This window comes from Pristis pectinata, chromosome 22, assembly GCF_009764475.1.
Source record: "Pristis pectinata isolate sPriPec2 chromosome 22, sPriPec2.1.pri, whole genome shotgun sequence".
In the NCBI taxonomy this organism is placed as follows: domain Eukaryota; kingdom Metazoa; phylum Chordata; class Chondrichthyes; order Rhinopristiformes; family Pristidae; genus Pristis; species Pristis pectinata.
Genome location: NC_067426.1, coordinates 4,615,790 through 4,632,672, shown reverse-complemented (window position 1 = coordinate 4,632,672; position 16,883 = coordinate 4,615,790). Strand labels below are relative to the sequence as shown.

The following is a 16,883-nucleotide window of genomic DNA, read 5'->3' as shown; positions in this document are numbered from 1 at the left end:
TCTTCATGTGTGTGTGGCAAAGTCCCAAACTCCAAGTCCAGGAGTGGTTCTTAAAGTTCAGTTCCGCAAGCCATAAGGTGAAACATGAGCAAAGGCTTCTTCAACAACTGCCGTTGTCTGAAGACGTAGATGTAGAGAACATAGGGAGAGTAATTATGAAGTCCAAATGTTCCATGATGGAACCCAAGCGACACCTCAGTGTTTACTCGGTAGTGACTTCCTCACCCCGAAAAGCATCCGACTCGTGGTCGTCCACACAAATACCCGTTTCCTTCTCCAGGTCAACAACAAAGTGAACTCCACCGGATTACTTCCAATTTCCATACGTGGATTGCAGTGACAGACACAGTTATTGTTTCTCATCCATCGATAGAGAAACTAGCAGGCTGGTGTCTCTCTCCTTTTTTCCCCTCCCTTTTTTTCCCCCTCACCTCGTCTGACTTCTTCAACAATGTCATTACGTCCTTTAGCTTCTGTTGAGATAAGCACACCACACACACAACTCTATCTTAAAGGGACATTCACCAAGTCCGTAACACATGTTGGAATGGATTTGTCAGAAGCTTTCTGATTTTAAGGCGAGGCACATTCCTGGGATGCTTGCTGTTGGTATGGTAGCATTTATTACTCATCACAGATTGCCTTTGTAATGATCGGCTTGCTGGAGCATTTTGCAGGGCATCATGAGGGCATTTAAGAGTCAACTACATTGCAATAGGTCTGGAATCGCATATAAACCAGACAAGACCTTCAGGACATTAGTTAACTGAACGGGCAATTGCCAGAATCACTGTTAATGACAAGCTATTTAAATCCGGATTTTACTCCTTAAACTGAATTTAGCTTCCCTGAGACTTCCCATCTTATCCTAACTTCCTATCTTCCTAACTTCCTATCTCATCCGAGATATGAACTCTCGTCTCTGGATCATTAGTCTAGACCTCTGCGTTACTAGTTAGTAACCATAAGTACAACCAAATTCTATTGAGTGCACCTAATTTAGCCAAAATGATGACTAGCTGTGAAGCTGGCTTTGAACCATAAATCTTTCCGACCTCGTGTGTGTGTGTGTGTGTGTGTGCGTGCGTGCGCACGTGCGTAATTATCTACTCATTATTTCACTTAAACTGTTCGTGCAATTTTCCCTCATATTTATGGTAATCATAACTAAAGTTGTCCCAAAAGTTTTGTTTTGTTACTATTCTGCACAGGACTTGTTTAAAATTGGTGTCTCCTGATTTCAAAGCGTATAGCCTTATTAGTCCCTTTCTGTGCATTCAGCTGGGCGGAACTGTGGGAGATATCGAGAGCATGCCTTTCATTGAAGCCTTTCGCCAGTTCCAATTTAAAGTTAAGAGAGAAAACTTCTGCAATATTCATGTCAGTTTAGTGCCTCTGGTAAGTTCTCATTGTTGCTCAAATGCTGTTTCTCAACTGCTGATGTTTGGTCCTTGAAGCTCCTGCTCATTGCTGCTCTGATGATACTTACTTGTAATAGGTGGATGTCAACCAATGTGTCGAAAACTAGCTGCATGCCCCACTGTGGCTTGGTGAGCAGAGCCTATCTCTTCAGCCAGTCGCAGCAAAGAATTGTTACCGAGCGACACAGAGTGTGAACGAGGGAGTGCCAGCCAATTGCATTCAGGAAGTGAAATAAAGTGAGGGAAATTGGTTTGAGGGTGGATTTAAACAAAAGATGCAAAGAGTTGCTTACATTTTCAAAATCTAACATTTAAACACTGAAATAATTGGATTCCAGGTCTGTTAAATTTAGTACAAAAACAGAAAATGCTGGAGACACTCAGTAAGTCAGGCAGCATCTGTGGAAAGAAAGGCACAATAAACGTTTCAGATTGAAGATGCTTCTTCAGAATTCTTCTTTTCTAACTATGCTGCCTGACCCACTGTCTTTGTTTCAAGTTTCCAGCATCTGCAGCTTTGCTTTTTTGATTTTCATTTACTGTAAAGCTCAATTCTCAGTACCGGAGAGGTTGTTTTGCTGTGTTTATCACTAGACATGCTCTCAAAGAGTTACTTCCTCCTGGAATATACTGAATTTATCTTGGACAGCAGTGTCTGAACTTCCTGCATTTCCGGTTGTGGAAAGTTGCTGAGTATTTTGTAGGCTGGATAAATTGGAATGCCAATACTTCCACTGGTAAAAATATGGTCCAATCTTTTATCCAATGGGATTGGTTTAATGAGCTGGAAAGAAAAAGTTTTAACTGTTTCCAGTGTGGTTATAATGTTTCTTTTCCTTTCTGCACACTGTCCCTGACTGACTGAGAATGGGCAATCTGCTTCCAGGTTCCTGGTAGTGCCTCTCTGATACAGGTATGGGCATCGGGCGCATAAAGCTACCCGAGGTTTTATAAACCCCGACTTCCCACTAATTTGTTACAAAGCATCTTGCGTTCCCGCAATGCAAATGAAACACGAAACTCAAAATTACAAAGCAGATTTTGATGCAATTCATTTTCCCCCTTGTGCTCATTACTGGATTTTTCAAAGTTTCCCCCACTTATTTTTATTCTCTCTTCATCTCTTTTGAGAGATTATAAGGCTGATGGGTGTATGGGGAAGGAGCAGAAGTTTATCCTCTTGCTGGTGCGGAGAGTGTGGTACAGTATCAGCTGCATCTTCCATCTGGCTCCTGAAATTTGGTTATATTCTCTGTAGGGGAGCCAAAGTTTAGACACAGAGTACAAGGTACAATGAGCTGCTAATGCACTGAGCATTTGGCATTCAATTTCTGCTTTCAACCATGTACTCCTGAAGTTCGGCTATCACGATGCACTGACTGGTCTTTTGCTGCCTGTGCATTCAGTGTCCATGGGTGATAATAGTCTACCGGCATTATGTGGCCTCCTCTACATAGGCAAGACCAAACGCAGACTAGCTGACCGTTTCGCAGAACACCTGCGCTCTGTCCGTAACTGCGAACTACATCTCCTGTTGCCAGTCACTTCAACTACCCCCCTCCCCTCCCACACTATCACAGATATGCCAATCCTCGGCTTCCTCCACTGCCAGGAGAATTCCAAGAGCAAACTGGAGGAACAGCATCTCATTTTCTGTCTTGGGACCTTGCAGCCTAATGGCATGAATATTGAATTCTTCCCCGTTAAGTAATCCCCACACCCACCCCCAACTATGCTTCTTCCCTTTCCCAGCCTATCTTTTTTATTTACCCCACTTTTTTCCTCCTTAACTTTGACCCATCCCCCAGTGGATCTGCTCTCCCCTCCTCCCCCACGCCTCCCTATCACTATCTCTTACCTGCATCTACCTATCACCACCCTGTGCCCACCCCGCCTCCCCTCTTTTGTCCACCTATCACTGCTCTGCTTTTCCCTCCTACATATCGGGCTTCCCCTTTTCCTATCTTCAGTCCTGAAGAAGGGTCCTGACCTGAAACGTTGACCGCCTGCTTTTCTCCACGGATGCTGCCTGGCCTGCTGAGTTCCTCCAGCATCGTCGTGTTTTTTTATCTAGATTCCAGCATCTGCAATCCTTTGTTTCTCTGGTGAATGATTCAGTGGATTATGTGCTTGACTTGGGGTCTATCACGATTTGGCTATTTCTGTCCAAACCTGTTGCCTAATCTGACTGTGGCTTCAATAAATTACTGCTTCACTACCTTGTATCCCTGACGTGGTTGACCACTGACAACCGGGTAAATTTAAAAGTCCTAGTTGTAAGTTTTCAAATCCTTCCTCCCTCCTGTGATCTGTATGCATCTCTACTTTTGGTCTCTTTCTCATCCCCCATTTTAATCTCTGCCCCACAGGCAGCCACGCCTTCAGCTGTCTGGGTTGTAAGCATTGAAATTTCCCTCCTGCACCTTCCTGCCTTTCAGTGAGATGCCTCTTAAACCCTTGTCACTTAATCTGCCCTATGAAGTGCCTATTTGGCTCATTATCATTATTTGTGGTTAAACTGGTGACACACCTTGGGGCACATTGCTCCCTTAAAAGATGCTGTGTAAATAAAACACTTGTTGACGACTTTGATCATAACAAGAACTGAGTTATGGCTGTTTTACCACTCCTCTCAAACCCAAGATTACCAAGTCCAATTCGTTTAAATTCATGATTCTTTGACTCGCCAGCACTGGTGATGAAACTTTTATGCCTGAAGTCATATTCTGAGGCTCTTTGCTTGCAACCAGGTGATGTTTTTGATCTATGTACCCTGATACACAGAGTCTTGTTGGAGGGGTTGTAAAACTGGTTACTCAGCCTGCTTGTGCAATTTTTCAAAACTAACCCTCAAATTAATTGTGCTCTCTGTTGTATCTACCAACCACACTGGATTCTCCAGCCAGCATGATTGTTTCTGAGTCTGGATTGGACAGCAGGCACAAATTCACATGGTTGCTTCTGTGTATTGCAGCCAAGTACCACAGGAGAGCAAAAGACAAAACCAACGCAGAACAGTGTTCGGGAACTCCGTGGACTCGGGCTGTCACCAGACTTAGTAAGTAGGCAAAGCTAAGCGCACGTCACAGGGCCTGATGTATAATTTACATTGGAAATGCTTTACCATGTTTCTTTACAACACAGCAAGTAGATAGAAGGTGTAAGGCGTGTTTTCCTTCATTGGTTGGGGCATTGAGTATAAGAGTCCGGAATCATGTTACAGCTGTATAAAGCTGGTTAGGCTACACTTGGAGTATTGTGTGCAGTTCTGATCGCCCCATTACAGGAAAGGTGTGGAGAGGGCGCAGAAGAGGTTCACCAGGATGCTGCCTGGATTGGAGGGCATGAGCTATAAGGAGGGGGTTGGACAGGGGATTGGGTTGTTTTCTCTGGAGTGTAAGAGGCAGAGGGGAGACCTGATGGAAGTTTGTAAAATTACGAGAGGCAAAGATAGAGTAGAGAGTCTGAATCTTTTTCCCAGGGTAAACATATCAAATACTAGAGGACATGCATTTAAGGGGGTGGGGGGGGGTTTAAAGAAGATGTGCTGGGCACGTTTTTTATACGGAGGGTAGTGGGTGCCTGGAACAGACTGCCAGGGGTGGTGTTGGAAGCAGATGCGATTGTGGCGTTTAAAAGGCTTTTAGACAGATACATGAATATACAGGGAATGGAGGGTTACGGATCATGCAGGCAGAAGAGATTTAGTTTAATTCAGCATCGTGTCCAGCACAGACATTGTGGGCTGAAGGACCTGTTCCTGTGTTGTACTGTTCTGTGTTCAATAGAGGAGGGCAGTTAGTCCATCAAAACTGTTCCAGGATGCCATTTCCTGCTAATCTTCCTTTTTCTTTCTCAATTTCTGCAAACTTGTCATCCTTGATGAATCTCCATGGTATCATCAATCAAAAAAATGTTGAATCTAATCTGATTGTTGTTATAACACAATTGTTGATTTGCAGGGAAGACAGAGAGCCTCGGAGATCCTGTGATCTGTAACCATAAGGAACCTGGCATTCACCACACAAAAAAACACAAAACCAAAAACAAAGAGCAGGAAGGGAAAAAGAGGTGGGCCAGAGGAAAATGGGGAAGTGAAAGTGAGAGGATTCGTCACCACCCATTGCTGTGGATTCTGAGATTAAACCTTATCAGATAAATTGCCGCAGCAGAACTGTAGATAACTCTGGGTTGCTGACGTGTGTTTTGTCAGCCTTGGCATGAGCGGGTTCAGATGCTTCCAGGGCCGAGTGTTCGATTGTTGAGCATCATAAAGGAGGAGAGAATGGTGGAGAGGTCTGAGGAGGGAATTCCTGAACTCTGGGTCTAGTCAACTGAGGGTTCAGCTACTTGTGGTGGGGTGATCAAATTCAAGGATGATGCAGAGGCCAGAATTGGAGGAGTGCAGAGATCTTGGAGGGTTGTAGGGCTGGAGGAGATCACAGAGAGGGGTGAGACTGTGGAGGGGTGTGAAAACAAGAATGGGGAGTTTTAAAATCAATTAAGCAGGAGGTAATGTACATCGATGGTTGAACAGGACTTAGTGCAAGTTAGGACACGGCAGGGTTTTGGATAATTAACGGCTTACAGAGAGAACGAGGGTGGGAGAGGGATGGAACAGACCTACAGAAGCAACAAAGGTGTGGGCGAGACTTTCAGCAGCAGAACAGCTGAGGTGGAGTTGGGGCAATGTCGGCAGAGGAGGAAGTAGGTGGTTTTGGTGGTGGTGCAGATGTGTGTCGCGAAGTGCATCCTGAGGCCAGATGTGACACGAAGGTTGTAAACAGAATGTGAGACAGCAGCACCACTCACCGTCTAATGTGGAAGAAGACGGTTGATACCTTTGATGATTTGTTGTCTTCCCCAACACCACCCCCCCCACCCCCACAGATGTTCCACTTTCCTTCTCTGGAGCGACAAGTAGGAATGCCGTTCAGTAAACTTTGTTTCTGACCATCTCTGTAGATCGTCTGCCGATGTACAACTCCTATGGAGAAGTCTGTTAAAGAAAAAATCTCAATGTTCTGCCATGTGGAACCCGAGCAGGTAAACGTGCTGTGCTAGGGCTTGGTTTGACAACTGTGAAGAGTCATGCAATGCTGATGTTAATAATTGGTGGCCTAGCAGTGATCAGCAGTGGATATCCAGAGTAAGGTGTGGCCATGTGGAAGGAGCTGGAACCTATCAAGGGATCCAGCATTGGGATCATTTTGAGCTCCATGCTGAGAACGCAAGAAAATAGAAGTAGGCCATTCGGCCTCTCAAACCTGGCCCACTGTCAGTATGATCATTGCTTATCTGCCCCAGGTCTCTCCACCTCCTCATTGCCTGATCCGCATGCCCCTCAATCCCCCGATCTTGCAAATATTTATCTACCTTCACTTTAAGTGTTTCTAATGATCCAGCTTCCTGGGGCAAGGAATTCCAGAGGTTCATTCAGCACTCTCTGCAAGAAGTAATTTCTGCACACCTGTGTTATAAATGTGTGGCCCCCTTGTCGCCTCATTTGAGACTGTCCCACTAGTGAAAACATCCCAACATCCGTCCTCTTTTGGTCCCATTTTTTATGTACCAATAAGACCACCCCTCATTCTTCTGAGTGGATACCAAGAACTTGTTCTTTTTTTCTTGATCAGTAGAATCCAGACTCTCCGTGAACTGGAACATTACGCAGCCAGTTTAGTCCATCCCTGGATGTGGGGTGCCCCACTTCACTGCAGCCTTAAATTGGAGCCGAATGTTCTCTCTGCTTTTAAAGCCAGTGTTGCATTTCTTTGGGGAAGTCTGTAGGAGTAATTTGGTGTTGGAACTGGGTGAAAAGCACTGGTACATTCATTCACCATTGAGATGTCTTACAGTCCTCTAGTCCCAGTAATTTGCTGTGGCTGAGTAACAGAGGACAGTTGTGAAATTGTGTTGGAAATTCTCTTTAATGTTTACTTTTAAAGGTAAATAGAGCTTTAAAACATTTTATTACATTGCTTTTTGTTGTGAACAACCTTGGGTGTTTCTGTGATGATGTGGTAGCTCGGGGTTGTTGCATCTTCTGCCACTGTGACTCCAGTGGAGCAAAAAACAAACTGCTGGAGGAACTCAGCAGGTCAGGCAGCATCTGTGGAAGGAAAGGGACGGTTGACGTTTTGCGTAGAGACCCTGCATCAGGACTCCTAGTGATCAACTGGGAAAGTGGGCAGAGGAGTGGCAGCTGGAATTTAACTCGGATAAGTGTGAAATGGTGCATTTTGGGAAGTTAAACCAGGCCAGGACTTACACAGTGAGTGGCAGGGTCCTGGGGAGAGTTGTTGAACAGACACACCAAGGGCTACAGGTACATTATTCCCTAAAAGTGGCCGTACAGGTAGACAGGGTGGTGAAGAAGGCGTATGGCATGCTTGCCTTCATCAGCCATGGCATTGAGTACAAGAGTTGGGGCGTCGTGTTACGGCTATACGAGATGTTGGTGAGACCGTAGTTGGAGTATTGTGTACAGTTCTGGTCTCCACGTTAAAGGAAGGATGTGATTAAGTTAGAAAAGATTCACAAGGATGTTTCCTGGACTGAAGGGCTTGAGTTACAGGGAGAGGTTATTGAATAGGCTGGGATTGGTTTCCCTGGAGTGAAGAAACACTGAGAGGTGACCTGAGAGAGGTTTATAAAATTATGAGGGCCATAGATAGGCTAAGTAGTCTTTTTTTTTTCCCCCAGGGTAGGGGAGTCTAAAACTGGAGGGATTAGGTTTCAGGTGAGAGGGAAAAGATGTAAAGGGGATCTGAAGGGGCAAGTTTTTCCACACAGAAGGTGGTGGGCATATGTAATGAGCTGCCAGAGGAAATGGTAGAGGCAGGTACATTTGGACAGGTACATGGATAGGAAAGATTTAGAGGGATATGGGCCAAACACAGGCAAATGGGATTAGCTTAGACAGTCACTTTGGTCAGCATGGACAAGTTGGGCTGAAGGGCCTGTTTCCATGCTGTACAACTCTATGAATCTTACAACAGTTTGCTTTTTGCTCCAGATTCCAGCATCTGTAGTCTCTGGGTTACCATGAATCCAGTTCTTCTGATGGGTTAACCTTTCTCAGTCATATCCGAGAATAATTGGGGGAAGATGCATGTTTTTTACTTACAGTAGTGATGTTTCTTAAATGGCTTAAGTATATGTCTTTGATTTCAGGTTATTTGTGTGTATGACGTTTGTTCCCTTTACCGAGTTCCCTTGTTACTTGAAGCTGAAGGGGTTGTGGAGTACTTTAAGGAAAGACTTGATCTCCACTTTGAAGCTAGACCAAGAAGGCTACTGAATAAATGGAAGGAAATGGCAGATAGGTACAGTATCTCTCGGACGACTTCTCTTTAGTCTCGGTCATTCTTGGTCTGGTACTCTCAAAATTTTGGTCCTTCTCTATCCTGGCCATTTATGGTCTTGTATTCTCAGTTATGTGCTACTCACTCAAACACATTCGAGCTTTTACTGTAAAAGACCATCTAATTTCAGGTAAGAGTGATGATTTCCCAAGGAAAGGGGATGGACGTAATTAATGAGGCGGTGTGCTGACTACAGAAATTCGGTATTTGATTGTGTAAACTTTCCACCATTTGAAGTCACATGCACAGTATCTCTGGCTGATTAATTTGTCACTTAATTCCACAAGATTGCTGCATTGCATGGAAATCGAGGATTTAAATATATAATTTCAGTGCAGTTACCACAGTAGCTAGATCTTAGTAAGGCTTAATGGAAAAGTTCTTTTGGTAGAGAGCAAGAGAGAGAGACATTGAGGTACCAGAGTGTGAAGAGAGTATTACACAGTAAGACTATTGATCTTTTTGTATTTTATGTATTGACTGTTGCCTTTTATCAGTGAAATAGTTTGCAAATAATTACAGAGAGGATAGCCTCGTTAATGTGTGTTCAGTAGGGAAGTCAGCCTCCACGTGTGATGTCATTACATCATAGGGTTGCTCAGGATTAACAACGTGCTGGTGAGATTCACTCTTCAATAGGCAACATTTCACTGCACAGACAGACAGTTCCTTGGGTTCAACTGAAAAATATTTTGTGGAGAGTAACTCTGAGTTCTGAGTTGAACATAATGCAATAACTTGTTTCCTGGGTTCAGTGTATCTGATTTTACTGAAATTTTTTGTTTAAAACAGATTCACTTGTTGATCAGTTAACATAAGTGAAAATCTGACCTGACCTACTGAATATTTCCAGTCATTTTCTGTTTTTACGTACTTGTTGCTCCTCAAAGGAACTTGTCACTTGTGTTGACAAATACAGTTAGCATTCACGTGAGAAGCAGCAATGTCCCTTGTGTCAAAGCAAACTTCTCACGTCATCAGCGTGAGCTTGAAATTGTTTTCCTACAAGGTTATTCTCTGACCCTCTCCAGGTAGCGGCCCCTCAAGGTAGCAAAAGTTGTGAAGCTTGTTAACTAGTTTGGCCCCAGTAGGAATCTCTCTTCGGTTTTGATTATACAAGCACAGGCTCACATTGTATGTGGCATACAGCTGCTTGTTCCTGCACACAATTCCTTTCAGAGATCAAGATGTAGAAGCCAGGTTAAAATCTCATTAATGCAGAGCTTACCAAGAGAATTTTATGTTTGTCTGCATTGTTTGCAAACATTATCGAGTATTTAATATATCCTTCATACATTTACCTTCGTTTTTGAGTGGAAATTAATTCAGAACCATCAGGTAATGTGAGTTAGTGGTTTAAACTTGTGTCACTACTGTATTAAAGAGGGGTTTTCTGTGTCGTGTAAAGTATTGACCAGTTCATTCAGCTTTGTCTTGGAGTGACCAACGTTCTGTTCTCTTTCTTCTTTGCAACAGATACGATCGCACGTTAGAAATTTGTTCCATTGCGCTGGTTGGCAAGTATACCAAACTGTCGGACTCCTACGCCTCTGTGATCAAGGCCTTAGAGCACTCTGCATTAGCTATGAACCAGAAATTGGAAGTGAAGGTAAGCTAGGTACCACTTCACTACTTGCTTCCATGGTTTCATTATTGTTATGTTCTGAGTCTTACGAACTTGATTGAGTTTTTTGACGAAGTGACCAAGAAGGTTGATGAGGACAGGGCAGTAGACGTAGTCTATATGGACTTCGGTAAGGCCTTGGATAGGTTCCACATGGTAGGCTGCTCTGGAAGGTTATATCGCAAGGAATCCAGGGAGGGCTGGTTAATTGGATACAAAATTGGCTCGATGGTCAGAGGCAGAGGGTGATGCTGGAATGTGGGCTCTCAAACTGGAGGCCCGTGACTAATGGTGTGCCTCAGGGATCGATGACGGACCCATTGTTGTTTGTCATCTGTATCAATGATTTGGGTGAGAATGTACAAGGCGTGGTTAGTAAGTTTGCAGATGACACTAAAATAGGTGCTATCGTCGACAGTGAAGAAATTTGTCAAGGATCACAGGGATCTTGATCACCTGGGTAAGTGGTGTTATGTGAGGTTATCCACTATGTTTAAAAAGAATAAAGTGGTTAAGTGAAGAGAGACCACAGAATGTCGTTGTGCAGAGGGATCAGGATGTCTTACATGAAGCACAGAAAGTTAGCATGCAGGTACTGCAAGTAATTAGGAAGGCAGTTTTTTTTCAAAAATGTTTGTTGGGACTTGGGTGTCATTGGCAGGGGCAGTATCTGTAATTCCCCTTGGGAATGTGGGGTTGAGACAACTTCTTGAACTGCTGCAGTCCCTCTGAAGGTACTCCCAGGCTGCTATTATGTAGAGGGTTCCAGGATTTGCATTTGAGGTGAGAGGGGGTAGGTTCAGAATAGACGTGAGGGGTACGTTTTTTTACTGAGAGAGTGGTGGATGCCTGGAATGCGTTGCCTGTGAGGGTGGTGGAGGCAGATTCATTGGGGGCTTTTAAGAGGAGCTTGGATGGGCACATGAATGAGAGGAAAATGGAGGGATATGGACATTCTGTAGGTAGGAGGGATTAGCTATGTCGGCACAACATTGTGGGCTGAAGGGCCTGTTCTGTGCTGTACTGTCCTATGTTCTATGATTTAGTCCCAGTGACGCCTGGAGTAGAGGACGTTATGGGTGGTGGTGTTCCCCCACTGCTCCTGCCCACATTGGAGGTGAAAGTTGTGCACTTGGGAAGTGCTGTTGGGGTGAGAAATTACAGTGCATTGGTGGTGGAGGGAGTGAATGTTTCAGTTGCTGTTGGTGTTGGTGCCTCCGCCTCCACTCCAATGACCCGGGTTCAATCCTGACCTCTGCTCTCTGTGTGGAGTTTGCACGTTCTCCCTGTGACTGCATGGGTTTCCCCAGGTGCTCTAGCTTCTTCCTGCATCTCAAAGATGTGCTGGTAGGTCAATTGGCTGCTGTAAACTGCCCCTTAATGTAGCTGCAAAACAACCAAAATGGTGTTGATGGGTGTGTGAGACAGAGAGCAGGTTACAGGGAAAGGGGGGAATGGGGCTGATGATGGTGCTCTGCTGGGAGCTAGCATGGATCCGATGGGCTGACTAGCCTCCAGGATCACTGTGTATGAGTGAACTCTTTTGTTGAAGAGCCACACTGTGGTTCCACATTTTTGTTTAACTATTGCCGATCTGTCTGTGCAGAACGAATGAAGGATGGTTTACATTTTTAATGTTTTTCTTGGCAGTATATTGATTCAGCAGACTTGGAGCCAGCTAGACAGGAGGAAGAGCCAGTTAAGTACCACGAGGCTTGGCAGAACCTGTGCAGTGCCAAGTAAGTACTTAAAGCTCCCTCTGCCATGATTATTGCTGGTATATGTATCTCTGCAAAATACAAATCAACCACCTTAGTATGTGTAAACTATGAGTTTGAATGTTTGTTCCCTTGGATACTAGTTACAAATTGTTTGGATGAAATCTCTTAAAGGGCCTCCATCGTATCTGCCTCCACCACTATCCCTGGCAGCACATTCCAGGCACCCACCACTCTCTGTGTGTAAAAACAAACAACAACTTGCCCCGCACATCTCCTTTGAACTTTTTCCCCCCTCGCCTTAAATGCATACCCTCTAGTGTTGGCCATTTTAACCCTGGGAAAAAGATACCAGCTGCCTACTCTAGGTGTGCCTCTCATAATCTAATAAACTTCTATCAGGTCTCCCCTCAGTCTCCGCTGCTCCAGAGAAAACAACACAAGTCTGTCTAACCTCTCCTCGTAGCACGTACCCTCTAATCCCAGCAGCATCCTGCTGAACCTCTTCTGCACCCTCTCCAAAGCCTCCGCATCCAGAATTGAATGCAATACTCCAGATGCTGCCCAGCCAGAGTTTTATAAAGCTGCAATGTAGCTTCCTGACTCTAGAACTCAATTCCTCAACTAATAAAGGCAAGCATGCCATATACTGCCTTTATTAACCTGTCAACCTGTGCAGCCACTTTCAGAGAGTAATAAGAAATTTCTGGAATTTGAAGTTACTCGGAAGGTCTTTGATTTCAAGTTTAAACCTTGTTTTGGTGAAGATTTAAATGGGTAAACCCAGGAAGGCATTTCAAAGGAAGTGAATCAAAACCAAGAGCTGTCCGTCAAAATGGGAGCAGGAGTTAGCCACACAGCACCTTGAGTCTGCCTGCCCATTTAGTAAAGTGATTGTCGGTCCCATCCAAATTCCTGTCGTTCCCACAGCTCTGGTGTCCAAAGATTGAATGATTTTAATCTTGAAGGCGTTTCCCGACCTGTGTCCCTCTAGATTGGGAATTGCAAAGCTTCACAACTTCATAATGGAAGAAATATCTCCTTGACTCAGTCCTAAGTGTTTAACCCAGAGCAGAGGAAATAAGGCAGGGGACAGGGAAGAGGGAAGGAATCTTGCTGTACGGCCCCAGATTGCTGCAGTTGGCACACGTCACTGACTAAATCAGCAAAACGTGAAGTTCTAACTTGTGTTGTTACGATGACTCAGTGTCCATGGTTTCCTCTTGCAGCGGGGTTCTGGTGCCTGGTGGTTTTGGTGTTCGAGGGACAGAAGGAAAGATCCTTGCTATCGCTTGGGCAAGAAAACAGAAGAAACCGTTTCTGGGTAAGAGGATTGATCTAACCTTCTGCCTAAAGTGCTTCCTGCAATCTGTATTCCCAATTTCAATCATAATTACTCTTTAAAAACCCACGATATATCCTTAAGGAAATGAAACCTGCTGTCTTCATCCAACCTGACCTGAAATTGGCTCCTGACCCACCAATGACGTTGACATTAAACCACCACCTCAGTTCAAGGGTAATTAAGGATGGATGATTAATGTTAGCATGCCAGTGATCCTGTGAATGAATAAATTATTTTAAAAAAAACATTGCCAGCTGTATCTTCAGCTGTCAAAGGATTAAGTTGGCAAATTGATTTATTATTGTCATCAGTGAAAAGCTTTGTTTTGCATGCCGTCCAATGCTCAGTACAAGAGGACATGGCTTTAGGGTAATGGGTGGGAAGTTCAAGGGAGACGTCAGAGGGAGGTTTTTCACCCAGAGAGTGGTTGGTGCATGGAATGCACTGCCTGGGGTGGTGGTGGAGGCTGATATGTTGGTCAAGTTCAAGAGATTGTTAGATAAGCAAATGGAGGAATTTAAAATAGAGGGATGTGTGGGAGGAAGGGATTAGATAGTCTTAGGTGTGGTTAAAAGGACGGCACAACATGGTGGGCCGAAGGGCCTGTATTGCACTGTATTTTTCTATGGTTCTATGGTCCATACAGATTATTTCATTGCATCTGTACATCGAGGTAGTACCAGGGAAAACAATAACAGAATGCAGAATAAAGTGTTAGTTCCAGAGAAAGTGCAGTGCAGGCAGAAAATAAGGTGCAAGATCATGATGGGGTAGATGGTGAGGTCAAGAGTCCATCTTATCGTACTAGGGAACCTTTCAATAGTATTATGTCAGCCGGATAGAAACTGTCCTTGAGCCTGGTGCTGTGTGCTTTCAGGCTCTTGTATCTACTGCCTGATGGGAGAGGGGGGAAGAGAGAATGTCCGGGGTGGGTGGGGTCTTTGATTACGTTGGCTGCTTTACCGAGGCAGTGAGAAGTGTAGACCGAGTCCTTGAAGGGGAGGCTGGTTTCCTTCTTGTTGAGTTTCTGGGCCTCTCTCTCCCTTCTTCTGAGGCCCTCATAAAACCCAGTCCCATCTCTTGTAACATCCTCTTGTGTAAATTTGTGTAAAATTTTGTTCAGTGACTCCCCCTCTTCCCCCCCGCCCGCCCCTCAACAAAATATTTTGTGATGTTTTACTGTGTTAAAGGTTCTAAGTTTTAGTTGTTCTGTCTGCTTTAGGTGTGTGCCTTGGAATGCAGTTGGCTGTTGTGGAGTTTGCACGGAATGAACTTAACTGGACAGGTACGGACTGGTGTCTTTCCATTGCTTTACCAAAAAGATCAATTTGCATTTGGATTGGTCCATGCTAATCATGTGATATGATTAGTTGGGGGTCCAATTCCTGCAGAAAACAGAGTAAGACTGATTGCAGATCTCTGGATAACTCAGATTCTGATTGAAAGGTTAACTGAGGTTTCACACTGAAGAAACATAGAACGGGTTTATGGAGTAATCACTGTTAATGAATGGCATTGTGGGAGGGAAGTCCCCATTTACTAAATTGTGGCTTGGCCTGATGTTTTCATATTAATGTTCAAAATTTCTGTCGACTTGATTGCTTAACATTGTTCCTTGTTGCCACACAATTGCAAAATGGACTTTTCCCAGAGTGATGGTTATTTCCCTGTCGTTTTACATTGCTCAGGAAGTTCATGCAGACATTTATTGGCCAGAGCAATGGTTGTGAATTGTAGCAATTTCCACAACGGACGTACATCAAGTCAAATCATTCCCTGCATTGAATTAATTTCACAGCCATATTATCACTTTAGGATGCTGGACTCAAACCCTTCCCAGATTGGTCCCATTACCCTCCTAACCTTTGACCTCCCACTGCCAGACTCTGGACTTCCAGTGGCTGAAATCCAGGCTCCTTCCCACCCCCACAACACCCTTCGCTCGTCCCCACCCCTACAACCCCCTTTGCTCCACCTCCACAACCACCCCATCCCCACAACCTCCTACACTCCACCCCCACAACCCCCTTTGCTCCTCCCGCCCCCATCTTGGTTTTGAATGGTGTATTTTCCAGTATGTAGCCTTTGGAGCACACAAGAATTTCTAGACTATAGTTTTGTTCCCTGTTTAATGTTCCTTAAGCAATATTTCTGGTTAAGAGAGTCAATAGATTCCAAAAACTCCTTTCTAACGATGAATGAAACTTAGAGAAATTATATTAATGTTCTAACTTTAAGTAAAACAGTGATTGTCAATAAATAAGTCATTCTGGCAAAGAATTTTCAAAACTGCCATTTACGTTGTTTACCTTTCCCATTTTCCAATGCTCCGGATCCTTAACATGCAGAGTGTGTCTGTAAAATAGGCATTTGTTTCCTCCTTTAATCACTAGTACTGTGTCTAAGTTTATTCACCGGGGTTAGAAAAGCTTATGTTTTACATCTGATGCATTTCACTATATTTTTTTTTGCTTTCATAGATGCCAATTCTACTGAATTTGATCCTAACACAAGCTACCCTGTGGTATGTATGTAATATCAACTTAGTCAATATTCCATTGCTCTTTGTTTTGAAGCTCTTGCGATATTTCAGAGTGATTTGATTAGACATTTTCCCCCAAAACAAAAAGCAGTTCCAGAGTCTGAGAGTCGTACATCACAGAAACAGGTCCTTTGGCACACAACGTCTATGCAAGATATCAAGAACCTACGTATACTAATCCTAGGATCTAGCACTCTGCCCATAACTACCTTTGCCACAGCCGGCCAAGTGGTAGAAATGGGATTCTAGTATTTAAAAACTCCAATAATCCATCATGTGATTGTTTAGTAATTCCATTGAATGGCATCTGGTTCATGGGGGAGCTGTTTCCCATTCGCCCTGTAAATTCACCAGGGCCTGAGTTCCTGTGCTCCCTTTAAACACTGGGGACCTTGTTTCCACACTCCCTTTAAACTAACTGGGGCTCTGTTTCACACCCACTGTTTAAAATCATCCGGTTTATTATCACTGACTTATATGATGAGAAATGTGTTGTTTTGCAGTAGCAGTACAGTGCAAAGACACAAAAATACTATAAATTACAAAAAACAAATAGTGCAAAATAAAGGGAATAACGAGGTAGTGTTCATGGGTTCAGGGACCGTTCAGAAATCTGACGGCGGAGGGGAAGAAGCTGTTCCTGAATCGTTGAGTGTGGGTCCTCAGACTCTTGTACCTCCTCCCTGATGGTAGTAACAAGAAGAGGGCATGTCCTGGGAGGTGAGGGTCCTTAGTGATGGATGCCGCCACCTTGAGGCACCACCTCTTGCAGATGTCCTCGATGGTGGGGAGGATTGTGCCCGTGATGGAACTGGCTGAGACTACAACCCCCTGCCGCCTCTTGCAATCCTGTGTATTGGAGCCTG

The 16,883-nt window shown here is 44.2% G+C and overlaps 1 protein-coding gene across 3 annotated transcripts in view; it reads left to right on the top strand.

Moving 5' to 3' along the window:
- LOC127581798 (CTP synthase 1) overlaps nt 1-16,883 on the top strand; it is a 47,031-nt gene that overhangs the window by 15,551 nt on the left and 14,597 nt on the right. For 2 of the 3 annotated variants that reach the window (XM_052036504.1, XM_052036506.1), the window contains 10 exons: nt 1,282-1,398; nt 2,308-2,334; nt 4,396-4,479; nt 6,387-6,467; nt 8,598-8,749; nt 10,265-10,397; nt 12,063-12,151; nt 13,360-13,454; nt 14,698-14,760; nt 15,956-15,999. In XM_052036504.1, coding sequence (XP_051892464.1) covers nt 1,282-1,398; nt 2,308-2,334; nt 4,396-4,479; nt 6,387-6,467; nt 8,598-8,749; nt 10,265-10,397; nt 12,063-12,151; nt 13,360-13,454; nt 14,698-14,760; nt 15,956-15,999 — 885 coding nt within the window. The remainder of the gene's footprint in view (nt 1-1,281; nt 1,399-2,307; nt 2,335-4,395; nt 4,480-6,386; nt 6,468-8,597; nt 8,750-10,264; nt 10,398-12,062; nt 12,152-13,359; nt 13,455-14,697; nt 14,761-15,955; nt 16,000-16,883) is intronic. The other variant, XM_052036505.1, reaches the window with a different exon arrangement.